The 27,747-nt window shown below is 49.1% G+C and overlaps 1 protein-coding gene across 1 annotated transcript in view; it reads left to right on the forward strand.

Annotated features, from left to right (window-relative positions):
• LOC146196918 (tectonic-like complex member MKS1) overlaps positions 1-27,747 on the forward strand; it is a 58,122-nt gene that overhangs the window by 21,182 nt on the left and 9,193 nt on the right. Inside the window, exons 6-7 of the mRNA XM_084598635.1 lie at positions 10,782-10,880; positions 11,688-11,842. Of these exons, the coding sequence (XP_084454761.1) occupies positions 10,782-10,880; positions 11,688-11,842 (254 nt within the window). The remainder of the gene's footprint in view (positions 1-10,781; positions 10,881-11,687; positions 11,843-27,747) is intronic.

Raw genomic sequence — 27,747 nt, forward strand, 5'->3', positions numbered from 1 at the left:
TGCAGCTGGTGCAGACAAAAAGCAAGGAAACAGAACAGACGGTGCTTTCTTTTTCTGTCCTAGAGGAGGAAACGTTGCCATTACCGCTGTTTTAATTGCTGATTTTGAGAGAAGAGAAAACATCTGAGCAAATACACTTAAATTGCAAGCGACAAATATTTGTTTGCGGTGATGATTGTACCAAGCGAAGAGGTCAACTTAACGCTGTCAATGGCCAAAATCTTAACTAATGTTGGCGCACGCAGTTCCACAGGACCCCACTACCTATGCAACATTCTTAGACTGATTCAGTTTCGCAGCTCCGCTCGGGAGGTGGCCCCAACGGCGGTCGGGCGAACTAGTGGCATTGTAGTCGCGCTTTTCTAAATCGTCTGCTGACGTGGTTGTCTCGATTGCTATATTAAGGAGGCTGTAGGACAGGCTAGTCGGATTTTCAAGCTGTTCTTTGCGTGGATGGTGTTCTCAGTGATGTGAAACCATCTTTGTGGTGAAATCTGTGTACTTGACGATTTCAAGCGAGTGTTAAATGGGCCATTTTTCGCCCGGCTGCACAAATGGTAACATAGCGGATACCAGTGGTCATAATTTTTTCACACCACCTGGAGGCACATCGCAAGTACTGATAGATATCTCTCACTGCTAAGGTATTGGAGCATCCCTATGAGGTTGGCCGTACTATTAAGGCCCGACCACATGGCAGCGCTTCTTCGGCGTAGCGTCAGCGTCTCGTATGAGCGACATCGCTCGGCGCGCGCCGGAAAGGGTGACCAAACACATGATGGCGTACGAACTGGCGTCTGCAAGCCAAGACATGGGGGAATCCTGGAAGTTCGAACAATTCTCCCCCGTCCGTAGCTAAAAATCACCCTATTCAGTGATGATGGGAACTTACTGGGGAGGGTGGGGGAGGCAAGGGCAACAAAAGGCGCAGGCATGCACGCGGACAAAAGAAGAGCTGTTGCTTACGCGGAAACGAGTTGGGCCTGTGGCGGTGGGTGCTGCAGCAGCTGCCCATGCGTGGCTTGCCATTGGTCCCCACCTGCGAATCATTTCCGGCGTCGACGCTGAGATCTGGCACCTTCAGATACCTGTGTCTTTCAGCGTCGCCTCGCTTCAAGGGCCAGAATTGTGCCTCTGGTGAAGCCAGTAGCCGAGACACTGACGCGGCGCCGAAGAAACGCTGCAATGTAACACTAGATGCGCGTAGATGCGCGGGGGAAAAACCGGAATCGGATGCCTCTGCTAGTTCTTCGCCTCGACGCGAGGTACCGCCATAATCGCCGCTCGTCCAGAGCCGGTTCTGCGCTCGTCGGGTCGGGCTGATGTAAAATCGGTATAGGGTCGAATCCACTCAACTAAACTCCCCAACTCGACCCTCCGCTGTCGTGTCCATGTAAACAGGGCTACTGTAAACGAGCAAGAGTTGCGACCTTTTCACGAGCCTGGGAGAAACCGGTTTGACTGGGCTGTGAAACAGGCGTGGGTGGAGAATCCTCAGCTCTTTCCTGTGTGATGAGCACAGCCCAGTCTCCAATATGGCAGCGCCCTTTGGCCAATTTTCCAGAGAGAATCTCGAAGGCGAAAAAAAAAAAGTGGAATGTAGCGGAAGATCACTCATAAAGCTTGCTTTCATGCAGGCTTATGTAATTGCGGCGATCCTTTCATTCACAATACGTGTTCTACAGGCAACCTGTGCGATGCTCATTCCTATTGAGCTGACGGCACTCTTCTACTCGGCTGACATCATTACTACGTTAGCACTGACACTTGATGACCTTTGACTGTGACGCTACCCTCTGCGAACAGGCTACGTGAAGCTATCCAGAATGAAATAACAAAGGTGTCTGGAGCTTGCACGAATTGTGAAAACGCTATGCGTTCTGGGTAATCTGGGGAAGTCTGCCATTTTGACCGTGGAGTTGGCCGCGCAAATAGTGCCAAAGCGATGGTTTACTGTGCGGTCGTGGTCTGTAACAGCCGAACGCAGATTAAAGCGCAAAAGGTGAAGTTGAGACAAGACGACTGCGGGTGTTTTTCAAAATACCAAAGGTACGCTTGCACGAATGCGATAAGACCATGGAGCGATGGGAATGTCTCAGACGAGAGTGGCTTGCACGCATCAACAGACAGCAGTCCGGACAAATACTAAGTGTGTGTACCTCATTTTGTGTCTTTTTGTAAACGATTATCGATGTACTGCAGCCCGCGTGCCGCACTGATATATTTGTTTGGTTTCTCGCAGCCGCGCGTCTTGCGGTTTAAGTCGGGAGCGGCTGCGCGGTTGCTTTGTTATTATGCGTGCACCTCGAATGTTGTGCATATACCTGTATATAAATGCATAGATATATAGTATCCATGAGCTGCCTGAATCATCATCGCTGTCTATCTCCGTTGCACTTGCCATGTAGCTAGTGTAGTACACCACTGTTCCTTTTAGGATTTGCTCCTGTAGTGCAATAAACCTTCTTTGCAGTAAAGACCTCGGAGAAGTGCCGGGTGACAGAAAAAAAAAATGCAGTGGCTTAGCTTAGCGAGACCAGGATACACGTAGCGAAAGCTAGGGTTTGGCTTCGTTGAGCTTGGTTATCCGATATGTTAGGCTGCACAAGCCACGTTCATACTATAAGCAGAATAACGTACGCACTCCCAAACCTAAACCTTCTTAAGACCGTGGGTCAGGAAGGTCGATGCTACATGATCAGTTCGGCTTATAAAACAGCTTTAGACCTCCCTCACCACACAGCCAACGAGAAACTACTTGCCCTTAAAGTATACACAACACATTTGAAGAAATGAAAGAAGCACACCGAACAATGCAAATTCGCAAGCTATGCACAACACTCACGGGAAGAGTCGTTCTACATAAACTGGGCATCGGAGGGGTACCCATGACGGACTGCCCTGGACCAGTACTAGCAAACATAAGAAAACAAGTCATGATCAAGCCATCACCAAAAACATAAATCCACAAGCATTAAAGGGCCGGCGTGAAGCTATAGAGCGAAAAGTTTTGCCTCAAAGTTTGCAAAACCTCGAAGACGTCTTGTATGTGGACGCTGCCTGTGATCAAGACGACCCGTATATTTTTACCGTTTGCGGGGTCACGCAACCCAAGATAGGAAGACCGGCAAGACTAACGATGTCGGAAACTATCCCAACCTCGAACTCCCTTGCCGCGCAAGAAGCCGCCATCGCAGCGGCTAGGGTGTACACCAGAGCCACCGCCATTGTGAGCGACTTTAAGCAGGCGATATATAATTATATCAAAGGAAAAATTCCCAGCATTGCTCGGGAGATACTCCTCAATCTTGACCCAACTGAACAATTAGGAGAAATCTACCCAATTTGGGTGCCAGCCCGCACACGCGGGGAACCCAGGCAACGAGGCAGACCACTCATACGCTTGAAGCTGGCCGAGCTGTGGGCGCCGCCTTGGAGCGGCGCCCTTCGGAAAGCCGCTCACCTCACACAGACTCGGGAGAAGAGCATAGCATACCCACCACCACACAGCTCACTCTCCAGAGAGCAACAGGTGGTGTGAAGAAAATCTCAAACTGATACATTCCCTAACCCACACATTCTTTCCAATTTTTTTAATTAAGAAATTAGCCCCACTTGTCGCTTCTGTGGTGAAATCGCATCATTAAACTATATAACTTGGGATTTTTAGACCCATCTACATTCCAAGGACAGTATTCCTGATGCCGCCCTTGACGCGTGGAATAAAGTGAAGCCTAGCGACCACCCGGGCATTCAATTCCGGGCCGTGAAACGGTCCTGAGTCGCCAGGGATCTTCATGGTCACGGAGGCGCGTGCTGACAATTTTCCCAACCCCTACCCTTTCTTTCAATAATAAAGTTATTTTTCCTCCCTTCGTCCATGAGCGCCATCTCTAATGAAGCTATCACAATGAATGTAAACCACGTGAAGTGACGATATATAGTAACGTGTAGAAAATTAAAGCGAACGATATCTTTTCAGCTTAAGTGATAAGTGAACAAGACTGCCCTTGTTTACGTCAGGAAAAAATAACCAACCCTTCAATAAAGAAAGAGTCTGAAAGTCTCAAGTGAATGTTTTGGGGCCTCGATTCTCTCTTTCTTAATTTTCGTTCTGACCACGATAGGCGCACTTCGTCGTCTGGCTCGTCGTTCCGTGAGGGAAGAACACTTTGCTTATGGGAATTTCAAAGAAATTGAGCTGTGCTCGGTCAATGTGCGCGTTATAACCATGAGAAATGAAACGCAGGAAGTGAAAAACGATGTGCGAAATTGCCTTGAGGATTGCTGCTGTGGCATCTTCACGCACGGCGACCGGTGCGGCTTAGGCGCATGCTGATACGCTGGAGGACCAGCCCATTAGCGAGAAATTAGCGAGCATACACTGCCAAACGAAAAATACGCTGTTACGACCAAGCATCCGCAAGTGCGCGCTCTATTGTTCGCCTGTGGGCATGGATAAGTTTTGTGAATATGTGGTGATGGTCCAATGGCTCTAAGTGAGCCTGTTTCCAGGAATCCTGTTTTGTAAGCATGTTTTGCTTTGTGGACAACCTGCAAATGCCAAATTGACCCTGTCAAGAGAACGTCTGGAAAAACACAAAGAAACGTCCCCCTGCGGGAAATAGCAGGAAGTGCTTTCTTTCTTTTGTTCACCCTTCCAGTCGAGAAGTGCTATCCTCCAGTGATGAATGCCTCCTATCCAAAGGAGACGACAGAGTGACATGTCCGCTGACGTGCAGGACAAGAGAAGAGCATGACTCATACGGCCATTAAGTGATTTCCCGGGAATGCAGGAAAGATTTGCAATTGTCGAAAAGGGACCATGTTGGGAGCCCTATGCGGCGCCACGTGCACTCGGGTTTCTGAGAAGTAAAACCCCCAGAACCAGCCTGTGGTTTCTTTGCTGAAGAATAGAAATGTACCTCCTCTCCTCGCCGTTCCCAAGCTTTTCCCGCCAACAAGTGATCACGCCCAACGAATGAATGCCGGACCAGTCAGTGCTTCAGACCATCAGTGCAGTGATGTGTTCGATTGGATGCCGATACCTGAGGGGCGTGCCCTGGATTTGGTTGGTCAGCATCTTCAGAGAGGGGCTGGACATAGGGGGTTTTTAAGGACGCTGCAGAGCACGAAATGTCGCTCTGGGCCCTGGGTAAACGGCTCATCCAGTCGCTTCTCGCTATGAACTCTTAACGCTTGTCATTTTGCTGATGTACCCTTCTTTTTCATGTAAATATTCTTGTAAATACGTTTTCTCAAAGTGCCAGTAAACCTGCTTGTACATATTTTACCAACTTCGAAGATTCAGTCCTTCTTCAACCCGAGTCTCTGCACGCTACCAAGTGAAGGCCGGGTCGACGTAGCCCCAGCGTCACGACAACTGGTGATCAGCGGTAGGATCTGAATCTACAAGCCCCAACACTGGTGTCCAGCGTTGGGATCTGAAGCTACAAGCCACAACATCTGGTGATCGGAGGTGGCATCTCAGGCAACAAGCAGGAGCAACAATCGGCCAAGAGGGCAGCTCGGAACATCGATCGCATGTGTGGGTGAGTGCTTGGCTTTTCTTCTGATGTGGACCAGGTTCTAGAACAGGATTAGATTTTAAGAACTGGTAAAAAGTGTTGAAACGCCTTTAGGTTTGGTAGTTTGCACTGTTGTTTTGGAAGTAGCCGACACTCGGAGCGATCATGGACCTACAAAAGCTGCAGAAACCGGAACTGTTGCTATTGTGTGAGGAATTGGGAATTAATACAAGTGGTTTGGCACGAAAACCCTTGATTATAAAGGCAATCACTGATCTGGGAACCGATGATGAGGAGCTCAGTGAAGCATGGAACCTCATCGGGCAAAAAAAGGAACAGCTCAGACAGCAGAAAGAGGAAAGGGAGCGCGAACGTCAGAGGGAAAAAGAGGAAAGGGAGCGTGAACTTGAGAGGGAAAAAGAGGAAAGGGAGCACGAACGTGAGAAGCTTGAGAGAGAAGCAAAAAAGCGGGAGCTAGAAATTGAGCTCCGGAAATTAGAAGTAGAGTTGAGCAAGAGGTCGGGCAATTGTCCCCAGCTAGCGGTACCTCTTCTCAACAAGGAGGCAGATTTCAAGATGTCAAAGTACATGCAGCCATATGTGATATCAGGGGATATCGGTCTGTATCTGGGTAACTTTGAGCGAACTTGCGAAGAACTGTCCTTCCAGCGAGACACGTGGTCTCAGAGATTATTGACGGTTCTGCCCTGCGAGGCAGCGGAGGTTGTCGCGCGGCTAAACAAGGAGGACGCGGACAACTACGAGAAGGTCAAAGCTTGCCTTCTGATTTTCGGAGACAGAGATGTGCAGGCCTTAACACGTTCAAAGGCGCGAGAACTAGCTACACTGCTCATTTCAGAAAAATCAACAGCGGAAGAAACGGCAGTTAAAACAGTGGTCGATGCGGAAGACAGTGGGTCAGAAAACTTTGAGAGCAAGGCATCTCAAATAAGTCAACTTGAAAGTGAGCTTGATGAGACGCGGAATGAGGACGTCCTTGGGAGTAACCTCTTGCCGCCAGCGTCTAGTAATCTAACGAGACTTTTAAGTGAAAACCGGGAGGACTTAGCTATGGAGCAAACCGTGGTAAATCTAACGTTAAACCTTCCCGAGGAGATGGGGGATAACTTGATTTGCCTCAGCGGAAAAGGAAGCAACGCTCAGGAGCTTCTCAAAAAGACGGAGCAGAGAGGAGAACTAAAGAAATCCCAGCTGTCCGATCTGGGCGAGATAATAACAGAGTTTGAGGCCTGCTTCGTGGACAGGCCAGGCAGAACTGATTTGACTGAGCACGATATTGAGCTGACTTCAGACGTGCCAGTGCGATCAAGGTGCTACCGATTTTCTCCAAGGCAAAGAGAAATTCTGGATAGGGAAGTAACTCGCATGCTGGAATTGGGAGTAATAAAACCCTCGGAAAGCGATTATGCTTCGCCTATGATCTTAGTAGAAGCTCCAGGTAAAGACCCTAGGCCTGTGGTAGACTACCGAAAGCTAAATTCTCTCACCAGGGATCAAGTGTATCCTATTCCGAATATTGAGGAGAGAGTAGAACAGGTCAGTAGAGCGGCATATGTGACTACGCTGGACCTTACTCGAGGATATTGGCAAGTACCGCTCACTGAACGCGCCAGCAGATACGCGGCTTTCGTCACTCCGACGGGCAGCTACCAGCCAACAATGATGAGTTTCGGGCTCAAAAATGCTCCATTTTGTTTTTCACGACTCATGGATAGGGTTTTAAAGGGGTGTGAAACATTCGCGGTGCCTTATTTAGACGACATTGCGGTTTTTTCCGACTCATGGGCGGACCATATGGTACATCTAAGAGCTGTACTGAGCCTTTTGCGTCAAGCTGGACTAACCGTAAAGGCCGAGAAATGTTGCCTGGCAAGGGCGACCGTGGACTACTTGGGTCACAATGTAGGTCAAGGTTTCAGGAAACCCAGCGAGATTAAGATTTCTGCGGTAGCAGACTACCCGCGGCCGAGCACGAAGACGGAAATTCGAGCATTCCTGGGTCTGACTGGGTACTACAATCACTACATCCCTAACTATTCAGCTTTGGCTAGCCCTCTGACCGACGCTCTCCGCAAGACAGAACCGACAAATGTAGTCTGGGACGAACAAAAGGAAGCCTCCTTCGTAAACCTGAAGGCTGTGCTGATTAGCCGTCCGGTATTGCGAGCTCCAGACTATGGCCGAGAATTCACGGTCCAGTGTGATGCCAGTGATCGAGGGCTAGGTGCTGTTCTCTGCCAGAGAGATGACGACGGTAATGAGCACTCCGTGCTCTACCTGAGCAGAAAACTGAGTTCTAGAGAAAGGGCTTATTGCGCGTCAGAGAAAGAGTGCGCTTGCATTGTATGGGCCATTCAAAAATTGAAGTGCTATCTTGGAGGGGCCAAATTCACCGTAGAGACGGACCATTGTCCCCTGGCTTGGCTGCAAACTGCGACATCGAAGAACAGTCGCCTTCTTAGGTGGAGCTTGATTTTACAGCAGTACAATTTTGAAATAAGATACAAAAAGGGGAAGTTAAATGGGAATGCGGACGCGCTTAGCCGCTCTTTCTAAGCGGTCCGAGATGTTCCTCACCATGTATCCAAATTGATAATCAGGTTTTTTTTTTTTTCGTGCGCTTGAATATAGATGACTATGTAAAGCAGCACGTTTGGTTTTCGAGGCATACGTGGGTCCTGAACGTCTTGAGAGTGGGCTTTTCTCGAACAACAATGGCAGTTTTCTTTTGACCTGGTCTCTTCAGACGGGAGCCGAGTGCTTGCTTCGACATGTGGTTGAGTTTCAGACAGCTCGAGCAATTTGGCCTACAACAATCAAGACAACGCGACAAGCAACAGCGAGCTTCAAGCGTTCACGTGCAGGCCATTAAGTCGTCTCTTCATGCAGCAGCTGCGGCTGCTGCCCTCCGAGTCTCTTCTGGCGGGGGAGGAGGCTGTTACGACCAAGCATCCGCAAGTGCGCGCTCTATTGTTCGCCTGTGGGCATGGATAAGTTTTGTGAATATGTGGTGATGGTCCAATGGCTCTAAGTGAGCCTGTTTCCAGGAATCCTGTTTTGTAAGCATGTTTTGCTTTGTGGACAACCTGCAAATGCCAAATTGACCCTGTCAAGAGAACGTCTGGAAAAACACAAAGAAACGTCCCCCTGCGGGAAATAGCAGGAAGTGCTTTCTTTCTTTTGTTCACCCTTCCAGTCGAGAAGTGCTATCCTCCAGTGATGAATGCCTCCTATCCAAAGGAGACGACAGAGTGACATGTCCGCTGACGTGCAGGACAAGAGAAGAGCATGACTCATACGGCCATTAAGTGATTTCCCGGGAATGCAGGAAAGATTTGCAATTGTCGAAAAGGGACCATGTTGGGAGCCCTATGCGGCGCCACGTGCACTCGGGTTTCTGAGAAGTAAAACCCCCAGAACCAGCCTGTGGTTTCTTTGCTGAAGAATAGAAATGTACCTCCTCTCCTCGCCGTTCCCAAGCTTTTCCCGCCAACAAGTGATCACGCCCAACGAATGAATGCCGGACCAGTCAGTGCTTCAGACCATCAGTGCAGTGATGTGTTCGATTGGATGCCGATACCTGAGGGGCGTGCCCTGGATTTGGTTGGTCAGCATCTTCAGAGAGGGGCTGGACATAGGGGGTTTTTAAGGACGCTGCAGAGCACGAAATGTCGCTCTGGGCCCTGGGTAAACGGCTCATCCAGTCGCTTCTCGCTATGAACTCTTAACGCTTGTCATTTTGCTGATGTACCCTTCTTTTTCATGTAAATATTCTTGTAAATACGTTTTCTCAAAGTGCCAGTAAACCTGCTTGTACATATTTTACCAACTTCGAAGATTCAGTCCTTCTTCAACCCGAGTCTCTGCACGCTACCAAGTGAAGGCCGGGTCGACGTAGCCCCAGCGTCACGACAACGCGCACAAAAAAGACAACAAAGAAATAACACCGCACAAGGAGACAAGCAAAGCACTTGTACGTCGATGCGGTTGCTGAAAACATTCGAAACATTCGGTTGCTGAAAACATTGCTGAAAGTCTTCTCGCTCCATATATTTACAGTTAATTGGAAAGCAAAATTAATTCTTACATATAATCAATTAAGCTTAAATATAATATTCAAAATTATGTTTGCATCAACGCTTCTTTTTTTTTTTTTTCGAGCTCGCTCGCTGGTGCTCATGTTTGGGCTGCTCCTTTACGCAGCTTAAAGGCCGCTGAAGACAGCCTTTCCTGCTAAGAGCCTTTTTCGCAAAGGTTTCGAGGCTTCGCCTTGTAGCTGCCTGTCAACCGCCTTTAGGGAATATATAGCCTCAATTCACAAGGCCTTATAAGTGCCTGTGTGACAGGGGTATAACTCGGGATCCAGTGGTGCTTGAAGGCTGGATTCCGATCTCACCCTGCCATTTCAAAGGCGAAGTCTAAGTTGGCAGCGTCCGTCAAATTGTCCATATAATGTGGTTTTGTGACGTCGCACAAACTGATGGCAGTCATTGCACGGTCATGTCAACTGCCAATTCTGTCACCTGCGGAAAAGACCAGGAAAAAAAAGATACCTGAGGTATCGCGGGTAGAAGTGGAGTGTCCGGTCAGAGAAGGATGACCGAAGGGGAGTCAGCCCTGTGTGAAAGCACAATGTTGACTTCCCTCTATCCAGCAACTTCTGGCCGATGACTCGGCCGATGACGTCTATTCGGAACGATGTCCACGGATGATGCCAGCCGTTCTCTTTGCGTTGATGCACGAGCCTCAGGAATCAAGGCCTACTGATTGACTGCAAAACTTTACTGGGATATAAAGGATTGAGCTGTGTGGGTATACAGGGTCCCCAGTCCGCCGGACTCCAGCGGCAGCCGCTGCTGTCCGTGCTAGTGTTACGAGGGCCCTTTGGGTCTCGAGTCCGAAACAGGACAGAGCAGCCTCCCCTCTCAGAATCGTTGGCACTGCGTTTGGGTCGTCAGGTGGATTGTTTGGGCAGGTTCATACCATGTGGGCCACCCCTACCGCATAGTTAACATATGGTCGCAGGACTCGGGTTGAATTATGTTTAAACGAGCGGATGAGTTGCATGTATCTGCCTGTAGGCGGCACCGTATAACTTCCTCCGCTTTGGAGAGTCCAGTGACTGAGGGCGGATTTTCTCCGATACAGTCTGCAGTGATGTAGCCTCTCGGTGTCCGTCGTCACAGGGCCGGAATATGGTGTTCACGTGGGCCACCTTTCGGCATGCAGGAGCGGCAGTGGGCCAGCTGTTCTTGGAGGTGCTCTCTTTGGACTCATGGAGCAGGCTTCGCTTGGAAGGATACGCCTACTGCGACCTCCTCGCAGTGCCCGGTGAACAGCACGCATGCAAATGCGTACGGCCATGAGCCCGCGAAGCTTCCTCTAATCGATGAAAAAAGCTGTGGAGTTTTAGTGGAAGGCTGTCGCTCCTCAGCTGCAGTTTCTCTCCTTGATAGCTCTGCGTTGCATGACGTCCGTGCGGAAGCACTAACTTAACTCTGCGTTTATTATTAGAGTTTTAGCTTACCGTGATCCGCGATCCGCTACCGTGATCCGCCACCGCGCGTTTCACTGCGCAGGCCCAGATTCCTTGACGCCGATAGATGGCGCCACATACTGGATGTCGGCACATAAACCTGCAGCGTCGGGACCAATCAGCTTGTGAGCCCCGCCCACGCATGGTAGCGGGTCATGGTGGCAGATCGCGGATCACGGTAAGCTAAATCTCTCTATTGCTAGCTCACGTATAATACGTTTCACGAAACTACAGTTAAAATCTTCGCCGTGCTCAGGCGGGTATTCGAGCGAGACGTTACGACGCCACCAAAGAATGAAGATCCGACAAAATGGACAGTTATCTGCTGCAGCAATCTGCACTTTGTCGCGGATCCCTTCATATGGACAGGCCGGACGCCAGTGTTCTTTCCGTCGGCGATGGGACGAATTTTCGCACACAGTTGCGCACGGTGATTTCGTTACACACCCCTTAGGAAGTCTTAACACAGCGGAGTTTCTGTCGCCCTTTATTCAGCACATCTGAACGTACTGGTTAAAAGCTAGTGCAGAGGTCAAACCAGTAAGTAACGCTGTACTCCGCTCATTGAATAAAGTATTACGTTCACCGCGTTGAATATGCAGGCCAGCAAGAACTGTCAATGCTTACATGGCGGCCGCTGTGTCGCACCTTGACTGCAAGGATGCGGAGGTTCTTCACAGGTGGGGACACCCAGCTGGACGACCTAGCCACAATCGGCCCGCCACCTTTGACCTCTGTCTGCGCAGAGGGCTCTGAGGTAAACGCTGCTCTTTAGGGCGTCGCCCAGGGGACACTTTCCGAAAGGCTTGAGAGAGTGGTGTCACCTAGAAGCTGACTCCATATGTCGCCATTATCTTGTGAAACTATGTTTTGCTTGTTTTACCTCTTAATTTCGTACCAATAATCAACTAATTTTAACGCGATAATTTTCCCTGATCTGGACGCAGCGTTGCCTGACGTCACGTTAGGCAGAAGCTGCCAACTCGGGCCTCTCCTTTCATATGGGAGGGTGATACCAAAATCCTGTCAGGACCCCCTTGCATCTACATAACCTCTACGCTTTTGCGTCATCGTACCCTTAAAGGAGGAGCTTTAGTGTTCCCTACAATTTTCGCCTACAGGCGGTTGTACGTCGCGTCAATCCTCAAAAGCGCCCGAATTTCGGCCCACTCAGACCACCGCAGGCCCATGTCGTTGAAATTTCTCTGCTGTGGCTTGAAGCCTCAAAAGCGTTCGCGCTTGTAACTGCCTCTTTGTCCTGTCCGTGAACCAAAGCGGTGGCACGCGCCTTCGATGTATAACGAAGGGCCCGGTAAAATAGAATCACATATGTTCAGAATTAGTTCCTGTCCAGGTCATAGACAGGTTTTGACATAAATGGGGACGTAAATAACAGTTCAGGAGGACAGGCTCGAAACATACACACGGATAGGGAGGCGGAACCACGCCGCAAGCTGGTGAAACCTATAAGGTTTCTTAAAATATGCAGTTTCAGGTGAGGCGGGTGTCTGCGCTTTGCCGAGGGTATAGTTGGCTTACACACATGGCATGCCAAGACAAGCGCACTGAATATAGCAACGGCTTCGGCAACCAGAATGCTGCGAGGCCGTGTTGCATGCGGATAGGTGCATGGATTCCGGAGGTGAAGGCTGCCACCGAAAATGAGCGAATAAATGAATGATAGATATTAAATCGCTAACTTATAAATACTAAGGAGACTTGCGACAGAAGCGTTTAATGATGATACTGATTCAGAGGACAACAATGGAAAAAAAAAGGAAAGAGAAAAAAGTAAATAATTGAAAAAGCTGAACAGAAGAAAATAACCACAAACCATAATGTCATCGCTGAAACAAAGGCGCAGTTGGAAAGGCCCGACAAGAAATTTTCTACAAGCGCACGAAAAGTTATGCCTTATGGGAGATAATGCGCATACGCATAGTAGTTTCGGACAATGAAGCGCGTACGGCGTTCGGTGGTATATGCAACGCTGACCCGAACTGGATTGGGATGAATATGTGTGTCATTTGCATGCATGCAATGTCTCGGAACAGTGCGCTCCAAATGCACAACAAAAGAGCCAGTAGGTGCAACATATTGCACAGACGAGGAGCTGGGATGTTTGCGAGCCTTGCTCCCTGCACTACTACACTCTGAGAGGGCATCGTTAGTAGTGGAGTCCTTACTTTAGGGCTTCTCGCCTTGGTTCCTGCTTCCCGCGTGCACATTTGAAATCATCCCTAATATGTTTCAGGGCGTATTCTCTTACCATCCTGATAAAAAAGAAAATAACAAACAGCCCGGCGCTTCCCCGTTCGGGCCGTTCCGCATTTTGAATTTCTTATCGCACTTGTACCTGAATGGTAACAAAAACACGCTAAGGTCTTCCGTGATAATATCACGAGCCTCTCTTTTACGGCCTGAAGCGCATAAAGTCCGTCCGAGGTCACCGGCCAAGTAGTAAGAAATGGAAGAAAAAAGAACAAAGGGAATAAGTAAAAGGAGAAAATGGTTTGACTCTATCTCAGGTAAAGATAAGGGACAGAGAAAAAGGAACAAAAAATAAATAAATAAAAACTAGAAACAAAAACAAACAAGACATGCGCAGCGGCTTCCCTCCATACCATTTTTACTCCTCTCGAGTGATGTATATATCGCTAGCACGAGTGCTAGCCGCCAGTCATTATTGCCCCGGGACTCGTTGCAAAGCTCCTGGATTCGTGTCTTAATCTATTCGTAGCCCGGACGAGTGGCTTCAGCTCGGATGAAAAAGTGCTCGGCAAGAAGCTCGGCCCTCAGTCAGGATTTCCCTCTGCGGGTGGCCGTGGAAACCAAATAACAAACAGAAAAATTAGAAGAGTTCAACGCTGCTGAACCGAATATTGAGCGAAAGCAATAACTGCGGGTGACCGAGCATTCTTCTAATTCTTCTTCTTCTTCTTCCCCAGCCCACACATAAAGCCCCGTTTTAACCAACCTGGATGAATGTGCCTTAGTGGCCTAGTGGGGCAACGAAAGGCCAAGGTCCTGGCAGGCTGATTCTGACATAACCGTCCCATGTGAAACGAGAGACCCAAGTTGGCAGCTCCTGCCAGCTTGGGGTCGTCTAAAGGTCAATGGTGGTCACCGCCGTTCCACGCTGAAGGCTCAAACTGCGAGCATAAAATTAGCGCGCGCGTGGATGGCGCAGCCGCATGCCGTACCTCAGTGCTACAGGTGATGCGGAGGAAACTTGACGCACCCGCGAGGCTCGACGTCGGCGGAGACGAGAACCAAGTTCTGCGAGCCGCAGCGGCAAAAGGGGAGTTGGCGATGAAGCAGTGCACGAGGGCGGAAGCAATTCAACCTTCGGAACTGCCGTCCCGGAAGCGAAAGCGCGCCGGCGCGAATCAGCCTTTGACTAATTCCGACTGTTTAACTATGCCGTTGCCTAGCTTCTCCAGTTGTTTATTATTACTACTACCCTGGTACAAGAGTGATGAAATGTAATACGAACAGCGCAGATGGGTATATAGGCGCCGCGTTTTTCGTACATTTTAAGCGATAGTATACAGCCGCCGTTCGACCTCAAATGCGAAGTCGTCACCGCGTGTCAGAAATATTCGTGCGGAAAAATCTTTATTGGCCGACAGGGTTATGACGTCTCAACCAATCAGCTTGAAAACCGCAGCCGAACAGACAAAGATGGTTTGGTTTGGCTTGGTTAGTGGGGTTTAACGTCCCAAAGCGACTCAGGCTATGGAGACGCCGTAGTGAAGGACTCCGGAAATTTCGACCACCTGGGGTTCTTTAACGTGCACTGACATCGCACAGCACACGGGCGCCTCACTTTTCGCCTCCTTCGAAAAGCGGCCGCCGAGGCCGCGGGGATTCGATCCCGCATCCTTGGGTACAGTAAACGAGCTCCGCAACCATGCACTGCGCCACCCCGGCGGGGGAACAGACAAAGATAAACAGAAGAAACATGCACGCACACAGATATGAACTCAATGCGGGAATTTCAGACACCCCACGTTCAAAATAAAGCATAACGAATTGCGGAAGGGTTAAAATGAAGCCAAAATGGGCAAGGAGGTTCCTGTAACTGAGACATTTAAGAAATTAGAAACAATTTAATTAAACAAATTTCTCGCCGCAAGGGTTCAAACCAGGACGTCTGCATGCCACCCAAGCAAAATGGTTTCTTTTTCTTCTTCTTTTTTTTTTTTTGCGCCTGTCTGTGTGTGTCTTTCTTCCGTCCTCGTCTAAGTCGCGCTGCTCTTCAAAATGCCATACCAACTCGCCTAAGCATTAGTTCTAACGCAACGCATACGTCGCGAAGGTATTTTTTCTTCCTTTATTGCCTATTTGCGACACAATACAAACAACACAAAATAAAATTTACAGTGATCCTCTTGCATGTGCGGATTTTATAATCAACCAGTCACAGCTGGCTTCATCACAATAAACTCATGTCATATCCGTTATAATATGTTCGGGAACTTAATTAGCTCTTTTCTGCATTTCCAAAACGAGTGCATGCTATCTCGGAAGTAGATTGGGGCTGGCCTCGCATCTGGTTCACAATGGTATCCAGCCATACTTGAAAGCCAAATACTGTGGGTGCCAATAATGATTATTGCATCATATGGCACACTCTCTTCATTTTCTAAAGAGAGAAATCGTATCCCACACTGGTCCAGTGGAAAGTCTCTCTTAATTGTCCTTTGCAAAACGACACATATGTACTCCACCTTCACAACAGTGCAAGGATACATGATCAATTTTCTCCAACTGCTTGCAAATCATACAATCTGCACTTCAATGGAAGAAAAGTACCCCCCCCCCCCCCCCCCCACTCCTCTCCCTATCTTTTTTTTTTTTCAGAAATGCTTTCACGGTCAAAGTTTCACTGTGTAACTTAAAAAAAAAACTTTTGGCAGCTACTGGGAACTGCATTTGTGTCACCCGTTTTAATATATTACTGCCCTGGCCTCCACGGCACACGACCCCGCACATAGGTTCAGGTAGAACAACATCACATAAATCACAGTAGCGCTTTTTACGTTTTAGAGCTGATTGATACTGCTGTGAAAAACCAGAGATAGGAATCTAACATTTACAAACACTTCCTTGAAGTAGCCAGAAATTCGCGCTTGCATGCGTTTAGTTCCAACTACCCATTTCGGTAACCCATGACCCAGCCTTAACTAACATTTTTTACACAAGAGTGGGTCACTTGCGTCGCGAAAAAATAAAAACCTGTTAGTGATTTGTCGCAAAAAAAAAAAAAGATAGCCCAGTCCTATTCCTCCATCCTTTACCTTTCCAAACAGGTTTGTCCTGTTGCATCGCTCCCAGCCAGAAGCCTAGATTAAAAACTGCGAAAATCCAGTGCAGCTTCGGCACATTAAGTTGTGATCAGTGCAGTACCTGCACCACGTGCAACACCTACTTATGAAGAATAAGTTGCCCATGTGCACTGTAGTCATGACAGTGCACATGGGCAACTAGTCAGCTTTGGCGCCGGTGTCTTCCAGCTGCCCTTTCCAATACGGTTCGCTGTCGCAGTACACTCCAGGGCAACACCTAGCTAGGTATTTTACTTAGGTTGACACCCAGGACAGGTTCCCAAAGTTAACCGTAGTCTCTGGCCATCTTCAATGCCAAATCCCGATGCATTTCGTCCAATTTACTCGACTTCCTGTCTATTTACTAAATAGCCTAACCCAATCGACAGCCTTTCTTAAGCTCTCACAGTCAACAGAAAACACCGCCACGCGTCTTCCGCATAAGCCAGCAACTTAACTTCTGTCGCTTGTAGCTTAACTCCTTAGATACCATTGTTTTGTATTACGTTATAGGGGGCAGTCCTGGAGTACCGAACGCTTGATGTCTATGGGGACCCCCAAACACTTATTTACAATTAGTCTCGTGGTGCAGTTGTGGTGCGCCATGGCCAATCACTCAAAACAAGAAAAATAAAAAAGTAGCATGCAGCCACGCCTTTAGCTTTGTGAAGTTAAACCGGCGACCCACTGTAAAGGGTGGGCCACCATCACAATCAGCGGTCTCAATTTTGTCTATACAGTATATCGATAATATCGATTTGGCAGAGTCTCCAAACGCAGTTTCATGCATTGGATCACTCACCGGTGTCAAGTCAATTTGGTGCCACAGTCTCTCGCAAACACTACAAATATGTCCAAACGAATTGTTCACAAACTATGCTTCAAATGTCCGAGTAGCAGATGCACTTTCGGAAACTCGAATAGAGTGAACAGTTACACGACGTGCCTTCTGATCCTCTTCTGTTGGTTCCCGTTGACTGAACTCTTCCACGGGCCCCAACACGGCGGTTATGCTCCGTCTATTACACTTGGCAGTCTGACATCACCATTTGGCAAGCCGTTCCTCTCTTCGTTCGGGCGTCTCCGCTGCTCTCTTCGCCTTCCGGCGCTCATTCTTTCTTCGTTGCTGCTATGCACCGCTTTTTAAGCTCTGCCGGTGGCTGCGTTTCGATGGAGGCGAAAAAAGAGGCTTCCGTGTGCTGTGCGATGGCAGTGCATGTTAAAGATCCCCAGGTGGTCAAAATTACTCCGTAGCCGTCCACTACGGCTCATCTTTCTCTTTCCACTTTCTCTCCCACCTTCCTCCGTTCCCTTACGGCGCGGTTCAGGTGTCCACAGAGCAAGTGTGACAGATAATTTGCCCTTCCTTTCCTGTGGACCAATTTATTATTACTATTCGTATTATTATTATTGCGCTCTGAGTTTTGTCGTCTGCGCTTGGCAAGGCGTTCGTTCTTATCTTTGTTAGGGCGTCTAAGCTGCTCTGCATCTTGGCGTCTCCGATTGGCAAGACGTCCTTCTCTCTCTTTTTTTTTTTTTCGGGCGTCTCTGCTGCATCGGATGTGGAGTCGGCACGCGGCGGTCTCCGAGCTCTGATGTCGTTCGCAGCGCACCTGTTGCTCCACTCCGGTTTCCGCGCATGCGCACTAGTGGCCTGTCTTACACACTGCAAAATGCGCTGCTGACTAGCGTAGTGTAGCTCTCGCTACAAAAGCTGGTTTGGCTCATGGGTTTAAACGTCCCAAAGCGACTCAGGCTATGAGGAGACGCCGTATAGTGTAGACTCCGGAAACTTCGGCCAGCTGGGGTTCTTTAACGTGCACTGACATCGGGCAGAGCGCAAGCGCCTATAGCTTTCCGCCTCCACCGAAAAGCGGCCGCCGCGGCCGGGATTCAATCCCGTATACCCTTGGGTACAGTAGTTGAGCGTCCTAAACACTGCGCCACCCCGGCGGGGCATGGTTTGGTTTGGTTTGTGGGGTTTAACGTCCCAAAGCAACTCAGGCTATGAGAGACGCCGTAGTGGAGAACTCCGAAAATTTTGACCACCTGGGGTTCTTTAACGTGCACTGACATCGCACAGCACACAGGCGCTTTGCTTTTCGCCTCCATCGAAATGCTGCCGCCGAGGGCGGGGCATAGGCGGCGTTAAAGGTACTACCGCGTCTACTTGAGCGTCCCCTAAATTTTTATAGACCTTGCATTTTGCACTACGTAGAAAGACACGGCGCTTTTGAGTGCACTTGTTCTGCTATATATATTCCCACAAAAGAACACGACATTTAGTGCAAAATTTGTTTCGTGAAATGCTTGAGTCACCGCATTCAATTGCGACACGTAATGTATATATGCAGAAAACGCCGGCCAGTATAAAGCTCTGTTCAGAATTTCTCGCGGTGGAACAGCTGGCGCAGACAGCGTGACTCGGCCGCCTTGCGTTGCGGCACAACAACACATCAGTCAGCCTGTCATAGTTTGAAGCCTCAGCGCTGAATCATGAAATGCCGTGTACTCCCGGATATCCAGAGCAAATATGGCGTTACGAAGCTAGCTTTGACATTCTCTGTCTGTCAGTCTTCTCAGCTGACATATGCGATCTTTCCATTCTTTTTCTTTCTTTCCTTGATGACACCGCCGGCTGTATGCAACCGCAAACGGTAATCATTGAGACTACGCTTTGTGATTCTTATTGCGCGCAGTTGCATTTCGTCATGACTTCACGTCATACAGGGCTCTAAGGTCAGCCAGAGTATACTTGCCGAATTAGTCCGCTTCAGGTCACATTATGATAGGGTGGATTAGTAAGAGGAATAAACTTTCTTATAGAAATTAGGGAGACGCTTAAACCTTGCCTTACAGGAAATGTGAAGGGCCTTTAACACCGCCGCTTCATTGCGCGGATTAAAAAAAAATTCTTGTTTAAATCATTAGTTTTTAAATTATTATTACTTTAGTACATCAGTACACATGTCAGACACACGTTAGCAAGTCATATGCACCATGAACATATGACTAGCTAGGGGCTAATCACGAATTATCGTGCGTTAGCATGGTGAGGCCTGTTTATTCGTCATCTATCTTGACTTTCCAAGGTTTTGCCGGCTGTCACATTGTTGACTGTATTGGCCTACAACCCCCTGGATATTACTCCAACACCTTCTCCCTCCCACCCCGCACACGAGACCTTCTCACCATTCACCCCTCCCCAAGAACGTGCACTCCGAACATCACGCGGCTCGTCGTGCTGCTAGGGCAGCAGCCCCATACACAAATGGAACACAGCCGGAGACCGTCTATGTCGTTGCGGCATCACCTCTTATTCCGCCTTTGCTCTGGCGGTACTGTCAAACTCCTCCACTCCTCTTACGGCAGGTATTGTCATCGCTTTCACTTCCGCAGAAGCGGAGGAGAAATCGCTACTATATAGGCGACCATCATTCTCACTGATTCGAAGACAGCGGTCCGAAAGTTTGCGAAAGGCCGTATCTTCGAATCCGCGTTCCGGCTTCTAAGCCGGTCTCCCGTCCCTATCCGACCTATTCAGCTTCTCTGGGTTCCGGCCCTCGCCAGCCACGTAGGTAACGAGGCGGCTCATTCTTTAGCTTGAGGTTTCGTCAGCCGAGCAGGAGCCGCCGACGCCTGGGGAGACGTCGAGATCATATGGTTGGTATGGTCGCTCACCACGAGATCACTATGCACTACCGTGAACAATTCGTCTTGCTTATCCCCCTCCACACAAATCTATCTCTAAATTGCAGCAGGTGACGTGGCGCCAGCTACAATCCCGTATCTCCCTCTCCCCACGCCTACCTATAGCCCTTGTACACCAGGTACTGTTCACGCCGGAGTGCACCCTCTGTGGCAGCGGATTTTACGCACATTCTTTATTCTTGCTCTGAGCTCCTTCCACCAGCCGAATGGCAGCTCACAGACCTCAAGCGATGGGAGGCTGCGGTGTCCAGTTCTGACCTGGCTGCCCAACGGCAGCTGGTGGACTGGGCTTTGGAAGTCGCCGGGAAGCATCACCTTCCGGCCACGACACGCATCCAAGAGCGATCCCATCACTATGATGTTACTAGATAAGGCTCACCTAAATTTGTCACCACCACTGCCACCACCATCACCGTTTTGTTAGATTTGAACTGGCTTTCGTCGGTTGAACTATAACGCACACTCAATGCAGCCCAAGTTGTCCGGAGCTACATGGATAGAAAACAATACTTGAACCAAGCCACGCGGACGTATGTACATACCTGCATGGCCGAGGAGATTAGCTTGTCTGACTGGGGTATATCGTGAACCTGGCAATTGGCATCTGCTGCCAATTCGGCCATGTCACATGGTCTCGTGACTTCATAGAAGCCTCGCCTGCCAGAGGGACATCATGACAGACGGACGGGCAGACACAGGTATACGCAGGTAACGGCTTCTTGGCGGACTGCATGGAAGCCCAAGTACCAGCGCACTAAAACTCACCGCTTTCTTTCGCAATCCCGGACAAAAACTGACCGTACCGATTGTCTGCAGTATTTTGAGGGAACCGATCCCGGGTACGAACCCCGGGTCAGGATGAATTCTTGAGGGTTTCTGTGAAAGATGTATACTTTTTTTCTTTGCAGCCGTATGAGTGCTCTTGGATGGATGCTACTGGTTAATTATTCCTTTATCAAGACCAATCATTGCTGATGTCTCTGTTTAAACGTAACCTGTCCCGAACCGTGCTCAATTGCCGTGATCACTCGTGCCGCATTTTTGGGCATCGCGCACGGATTATGGTAATCCTTACCGTTGAAGCAGGCTAGCATGCATGGATACAGGACGAAAAGCGAAAAAAGTAGGCATTTTCAAGCAACGCTATCTAGACGTAAGTTCCTCCAGCGTGCAGCTCTCCCCTTCAGTGGGCGAGGTAAAGAACGCCTTCGTGTCCCTGCTCGCCGGCCAGCAGCCGGGGTGGCGCAGTGGTTACGGCGCTCGACTACTGTTCCCAAGGACGCGGGATTGAGTCCCGACCCCACAAATCAAACCAAACCAATATAAGAGAGAAAGAAGAAGCAGCCCCAGTCCGCGCGATCGTTTATCTTTGTATCCCGATGGGCCACTCCTGCGGCCACTTTTCGATGGAGCCGAAATTAAGGCGCCCATGTGCTGTGCGATATGCCAGTTTACGTTAAAGGCCCACTGTCCACCCTCCGGTCGAAAATATTTTCTTCCCCGGTGACTGTGAGACTTCGCCCCTGGAACGCAAGGCCGCAAAATGTTTTTGTAACGCAGTTACAGCCACCGCAATCACCCGATTCTATCCTGCCTCTCTCCTTCCGTTCCCTCGCAGAGGTTTTTCACTCTCCTGCCCGAGGTCGTCTAGCCTCCGCAATACAAATTCCCCTTCGTCCTCCGCGTTTGGCGGGAGGTGGGGCGTGGCTCTCCGCGAGCGCGAAAAAGAAAAAAACGGTCGAGGGAGCGCGCGCCGCTGGATTCAGTTTGGCCGTGGCGAGGGAAAAGCGCGCTGCGAGCGGTAGACACCCATCCTTCTCCCGTCGGTCAGCTAGACGGACCAATGGACGTCGTTCCCGATACGTACGTCATTATCGGGGCCCGTCGGGCTAGCGCAGGGAGCGGTGAAGCTGGCTTCTCAAAGGAGAGCATGAGGGAGCTTTGAATTGTATTTTCGATGCTTTGCGGCGCGCGTGTCGCTGTAGAATTTTGCACAGACTATCTCCGGTACCTGATCGAAACACTGGGCTCCTTTTCTTAAAAGGGCCTTCCCTGGACAGTGGCCCAGGCGGTCGAAAACATCTGGAGCCCTCCGTTACGGCGTCTTTCGTAGCCCGAGTCACTTTGCGAAGTTAAACACCATATAAGCTAAACTAATTCATTTCTGATTTGCAATCGCTTCTGTCATCAATTTTTGCTGTGTCACTCAATCCGGCGTCTCTACTCTCGCTTACTAGCGGATAGCGAGAACTGCCCCTAACCCCCGCGTTTGGCAGGTGCAGTCTTGTTTTGGAATTAAAATGTTCACATTACGGCAGTGCTAGTTGTAATTCTTTTAGAGCGACCTTCAAATCAGCGGCGTGCGTGTCCGTCAGTGCAAGCGCACTGCCCGTCCGCTACGATCTGGGACCACTGAGCGATGGCCACGATTCCTTACTTGGACTGTGAGAGATGGCCTGACAGCACGTGGGTGTGGTCAGGATGCAATAGCAGAGAACGAAATGCTAGACACGTAAGGGAATGACATGATCTGATGAATGCTGCATGGTTTCCGAGCGGTTCTGAGCGTCCAGCGGTCTCAGAGCCGAAAACCATACAAGGCTCGTGGGTGTGCCGGACGGCTTGGGTGACGGTGCCTTGGCCTTGGTTCGTGTCGTCGTCTGGTCTTGACGTCGCATTGTTAGGTCCTGACAGTCTGGTTGAAACTGGGTTTCTTTTGTCGTCGAGTCTTGTAGGTGGGGCGAGGAGGATGGCTGGTCTGGCCGGCCCAGGCAGAGGAGGAGTGAGATGGCTGGCTGGATTCAGGGCTCATTTCATTTCATTGGTCGGGGACGAAGGCAAAGTAAGACCTGCTGTGGGGCTTGTTGCGGCGCGCTGATTCTGAAAAACCTTTCGCGCCAAGGGTAATAACGCTAAAACGTTCGTGTTACATACACACTCGAAACCACCTCGCGGATTTTTTTGTTTGTTAATTTTACATGCACTTGGCGATTTCATTTGCCTTAATCATCTACGTTCCAGAATGATCATGCGTTTTCTATGAATTTTTTTTTAGTTCTATAGAATGCATGTTAGCTTTCGTTTCAGAAAAGCTCTGTGGGCTTGCCTTTTCTAGGGTGCCTCAATGCGCGCCCGCTCATCGAGGCACCATAGCCTTTTCCAGCAGCGCGCTCCGAATTAGGTAGGGAAAAAATATATGCTCAGAAATGTGGCGCAACAAACACATGCGAAGAGACACAACACACGCGCACACTACGAACTGTAATATGGATCTGAACTGTGTGTTCAGATCCATATTACAGTTGGTAGTGTGCGCGTGTGTTGTGTCTCTTCGCATGTGTTTGAGTTTGTTGCGCCACATTTCGTGTGTTCAGATCCATATTACAGTTGGTAGTGTGCGCGTGTGTTGTCTCTCTTCGCATGTGTTTGTGTTTTTTGCGCCACATTTCTGGGTATTATGCAGCACCAACTAGCCCCTCAAGCTGTTATTTTGAATATATATATATATATATATATATATATATATATATATATATATATGCTAGGAGGAGTGATTATAAATGGCTACAATAACAGCTTGGGCTTACCTCAGGAAATAGACGAGAGCAGTGCTAGGCCTCTTTAGTAGGTTGAAAGATGCTTGAGAATTATACCACGCATGCTCCATCGTAGCCGGTGCGTGCGGTGGTGACGTGCGCATCTGCGCGGGCATACAGAAGATGCTATCTCTGTGCCTAATTACTGTGCCGCAGCTCTTATCTTCGTTGGTCGAGAGAAAGCCCCGTTCGTGGAGGAACACGTGCACGCGAACTCGTCAGCCGGTTTGCAGGGCGTGCCCTGCGAAAACTGGCGATGCGCAGAGCAAGTTTCAAACTGGACATTTTTGTCTGTCATAAGGCTTTTCTTTCCTCTCCGGTACCTTATTTTCAAACGTGCGCTCGTGGAATGCGTCTTTTTAAAACAACTTTCATGATTGTCTATCCCTAGATACCTTCCTGGTATTCAGTAAATAAGTAATAAATAAACAAAACGAGTTAAGAGAATACAGAAGGAAGAGGGGTATGCAGCTAAGTGACCTTTCTAAATCACATGTTGTGAGCTATACGATTCTTAGCCGGGCCTGCAAGGTCTGTCGCCAAAAATAGCCTTCACAACAGAAACAAACGGGCACTGTTCGGATCAGCCCAGCAGTGCCTCTCCTGATGGCTGCTGAACAGGTTACTCACTTAATGCACATAACGACAGGGACCCGAGAATCAGTTTCTACTATTCTAAGGTCGTAACGCACATCTCATTCTTATTTTTACGTTCACTACAGCAGGTATTTAAGCGGTTATATGCGCTGCGGTCTATTTTAAGATGGCGCTCCGCGTATCGAGCGAGATGTGCCGGCCCTGAACGTGACGAGGCGCGTAAAAGAGAAAGCGAAGAGTGTTTTTCCTCCCAGCCGGAACTCAGCGCTCACAGGCCCCGAGGCCACGTACTTACACACGTGCAACGCATACAGTCTGAGTCCGCAGCACAGCACCCGGCAGGGGGCCGGAGCGATAGAGGCTCCTATTAGAGGAGCCCTATAGCTCCAGCAAAGTAACTGCCTGCATGCGGTCATGGCCAGCATTTATGCGGTTTTATTTGCGCGCCGCCGGTCTGCTGAGTTCAGCTCCTCGATGTGTATCGGGGAAAGGCAGTAATATAGCGCCCGAGAGCCGCGAATGTCAATGTCTGCTTATTTAATCATTTCCTTTTCTTTCTTTCATCACCTTCGTTCATTCGCGGAGTGTGCTTTTGCTGCGTTGTCGTATACCGTAGTGTTCTTTTTTTTTTGTTTGTTTGTTCTCGTTTCCTTACGTCACTCCAGCTGTAACAACTTGAGTACGCTGTTCGCGCCAGGCGATACGAGGGCAGCGGCTCCTCGTATCGGAGCAGAAACTGCACGATCAGCTTACTGTGCAGCATGTGTTCTGTTCTCACATTGCTCGTTCCAAGCTTGACGATTCACTTACTCCCGATGAGAAATCGCAAATAAAACGTTTTCGACGCTTTGCTGCATGAAATTTATCCGCTAAGCAATTTTTTGGAGTAGAACATGCCCTACACAACACTGTCTAGTTGGCCCATTCATTTCTGTTGTTCAATCAGCGCAACGTGAGGGCATTTGCAAAAGATGTGTGACGAGAAACCTAACAATTATACACGCCATTCGGCTATTTCAAGAGAATTCAGAGTCTACACCTAGACTCGAACAGTGGAATCCTATGCAGCGGAGTTCTTACCCTACCTCCACCATGGCTACCTCCAAGCAATGATATTGGACATGCAGCAAATGCCTGCGGTCCGAGAACTTCGACGACTTGGGGTTCTTCAAAGCGTTTCACATCGTAAAGCACACGGGTGCTTTCGCCGCCATGGCGGTATCGAACACACGTTCTTGGGATCTGCAGTCGATCGCCGTGGCCATAGCAACTGAACCACTGGAGTGAAGATGTCACCTCCTGCCAACAATCAGCGAATACTGCAGTACTTAGGCACAACGGGCAGCTTCCTGATTCTACTTTCCGTGCAGACTTTGTCACGACCGGGTTCTTGTCTTGCATCTATTTTTTGTGCCCTCTTATTTTTATGATTAGCTTTGATTTAGAAGTTTTGTTCGGGTTTTTGCCATTATTCCTTTCCTCAAGTGGTTTGTGTCTTCCATAACCATAAGTTTGGCCAGAGTGTTCTCCCATCTTTATTTTTATTGCTTAACTACGCGTGAGTTTGACACAAGAGGTGCAGCTGTTCAGGCTTAAACCAGTAAACCGATCGATCGATCAATCAACCAACTGATCAGTCGACCAACCAATAACTATAATTCAATAATATCAATCAATAAATTATTAATTTATCAAATCAGTCATAAGGCTATCAACCGACCATGATGACTCAATCCAAAGGTCAGGCGCCGCTGTGACAACGCGACTTCGGTGCGGGCACTACATTGAGGCGTCCAAGTGGGCAATCCTGCTCAGCGATACATTCGCGGGAAGATTCCAGCTCTGAAAGCCGTCGCGCGCGTGACCGGAATATATATCTGCAGCACTTTGCAGGGAGGTATCGCACGAGCCGCGCTCTCTATACGTCCGCGTTATCGGATAGAGAAATCAAAGGGGAACGACGGGACAGGGACGGGTCAGAAACAAACACGAATAAAAGAGGCAGCAAAAAAATAACGTTTTCCTTTTATTCTTTTTTATTTGGGAGATAAGAGAAGCTAGCGCTGCGTGCACCGCGTCACGTATGCGTAAGAAGAGGACGCCGCGAAGAAGACCGATTGCTGCCATTGACTTGGTGGTAAAGTGGGCGAGAGCGCACTGCATGCGCGACCCGGGGATAAGGATATATATTCTGCGTCGTCGAAACACGAATGCGCGTCTCCTCGCTTTTTTTGTCTGATACGGCACCGTGTAGTATTTTCTTCTTCCGTTTATTAGGCCGTAAAATATATAGAGAGAGAAAGAGAAGCCGCGTGGCGCAAGAACCCGGAAGGGACATCGATTTGTATTTTCCTTTTTTTTTTTTTTTTTGATTTAGCGTTATCGTAACCCTCCCGACCGCGGCTTTATTCCCTTAAATTTACGGCGCACATCAGCCGTATAGCCATATAGTAGCGCCGTATAAAAGTTTGCCGCGATGGCTGTAAAGGTCGTACAAGTTCTGTAAAAAATTGTAATCGTGTTGTTTGTGGCTTCGGATACCTTGGAGGCCCGCTTGTTTCGCAGCATATCATAATTGCGCTGATAAGACCAATTCGTTATAGCGCGTTTTGGAAGGCTAAGTAATTTGGTTGCTTGTTCGTGTGTGTGATTTCATTCCGTAAATATTGTCTACGTGTTCACTTCTACGAGTTTTCATATGCCAAGCGTGCTATAGCCATCGACACTCTCTTGTAGGATGCTCGACTGCTGTGTCCAAGGATGCGGGATCGAATCCCGGCCGCGACGGCCGCTTTCCGACGGAGGCGAAAAGCAAGGGGTGCGTGTGTAGTGCTATGCCATTGCACATTAAAGAATCCCAGATGGTCGAAATTTCTGGAGCCCTGCTCTATGGCGTCTCTCACAGCATGCCGATTTGTGTCGTTAAACACACCAACCCAAACCACAGGACGGCAGCAGTAGAGAGATTTAGCTTACCGTGATCCGCCGCCGTGTTTTCCACTGCGCATGCCCAGATCTCCTTGACGCCGATAGATGGCGCCACATACTTGATGTGGGCACATAGACCTGCCGCGTCGAGACCAATCAGCTTGTGCGCCCCCGCCCACGCGCGGTAGAGGGTCACGGTGGCGGATCGCGGATCACGGTAAGCTAAATCTCTCTAATATGTTCCCTGTCTAGTTGACCGCTATACGAGGGGGAAAAAAATTAAAAAAAAAAAAAAAGTTCGCGTCCAGCTGCCAGCCTTACAGAACCGTGCGTGCACGAAAGAATCCAAGTCCAGCTTTCTGGAACACCACTTTAATCGAGAGGGAAGTGTGGGATATAGTAAGACACTGCGATGGGCACATTAATGGGAATGGTCTAAGAGTGTGATGTCTAGCGAGAGTTTGCTATTGAAGTTTTCCCTGCACTCGTTAAAGTTGTAA

Source organism: Amblyomma maculatum, chromosome 3 (assembly GCF_055883805.1).
Source record: "Amblyomma maculatum isolate TAMU_Amacu chromosome 3, ASM5588380v1, whole genome shotgun sequence".
Lineage (NCBI taxonomy): Eukaryota > Metazoa > Arthropoda > Arachnida > Ixodida > Ixodidae > Amblyomma > Amblyomma maculatum.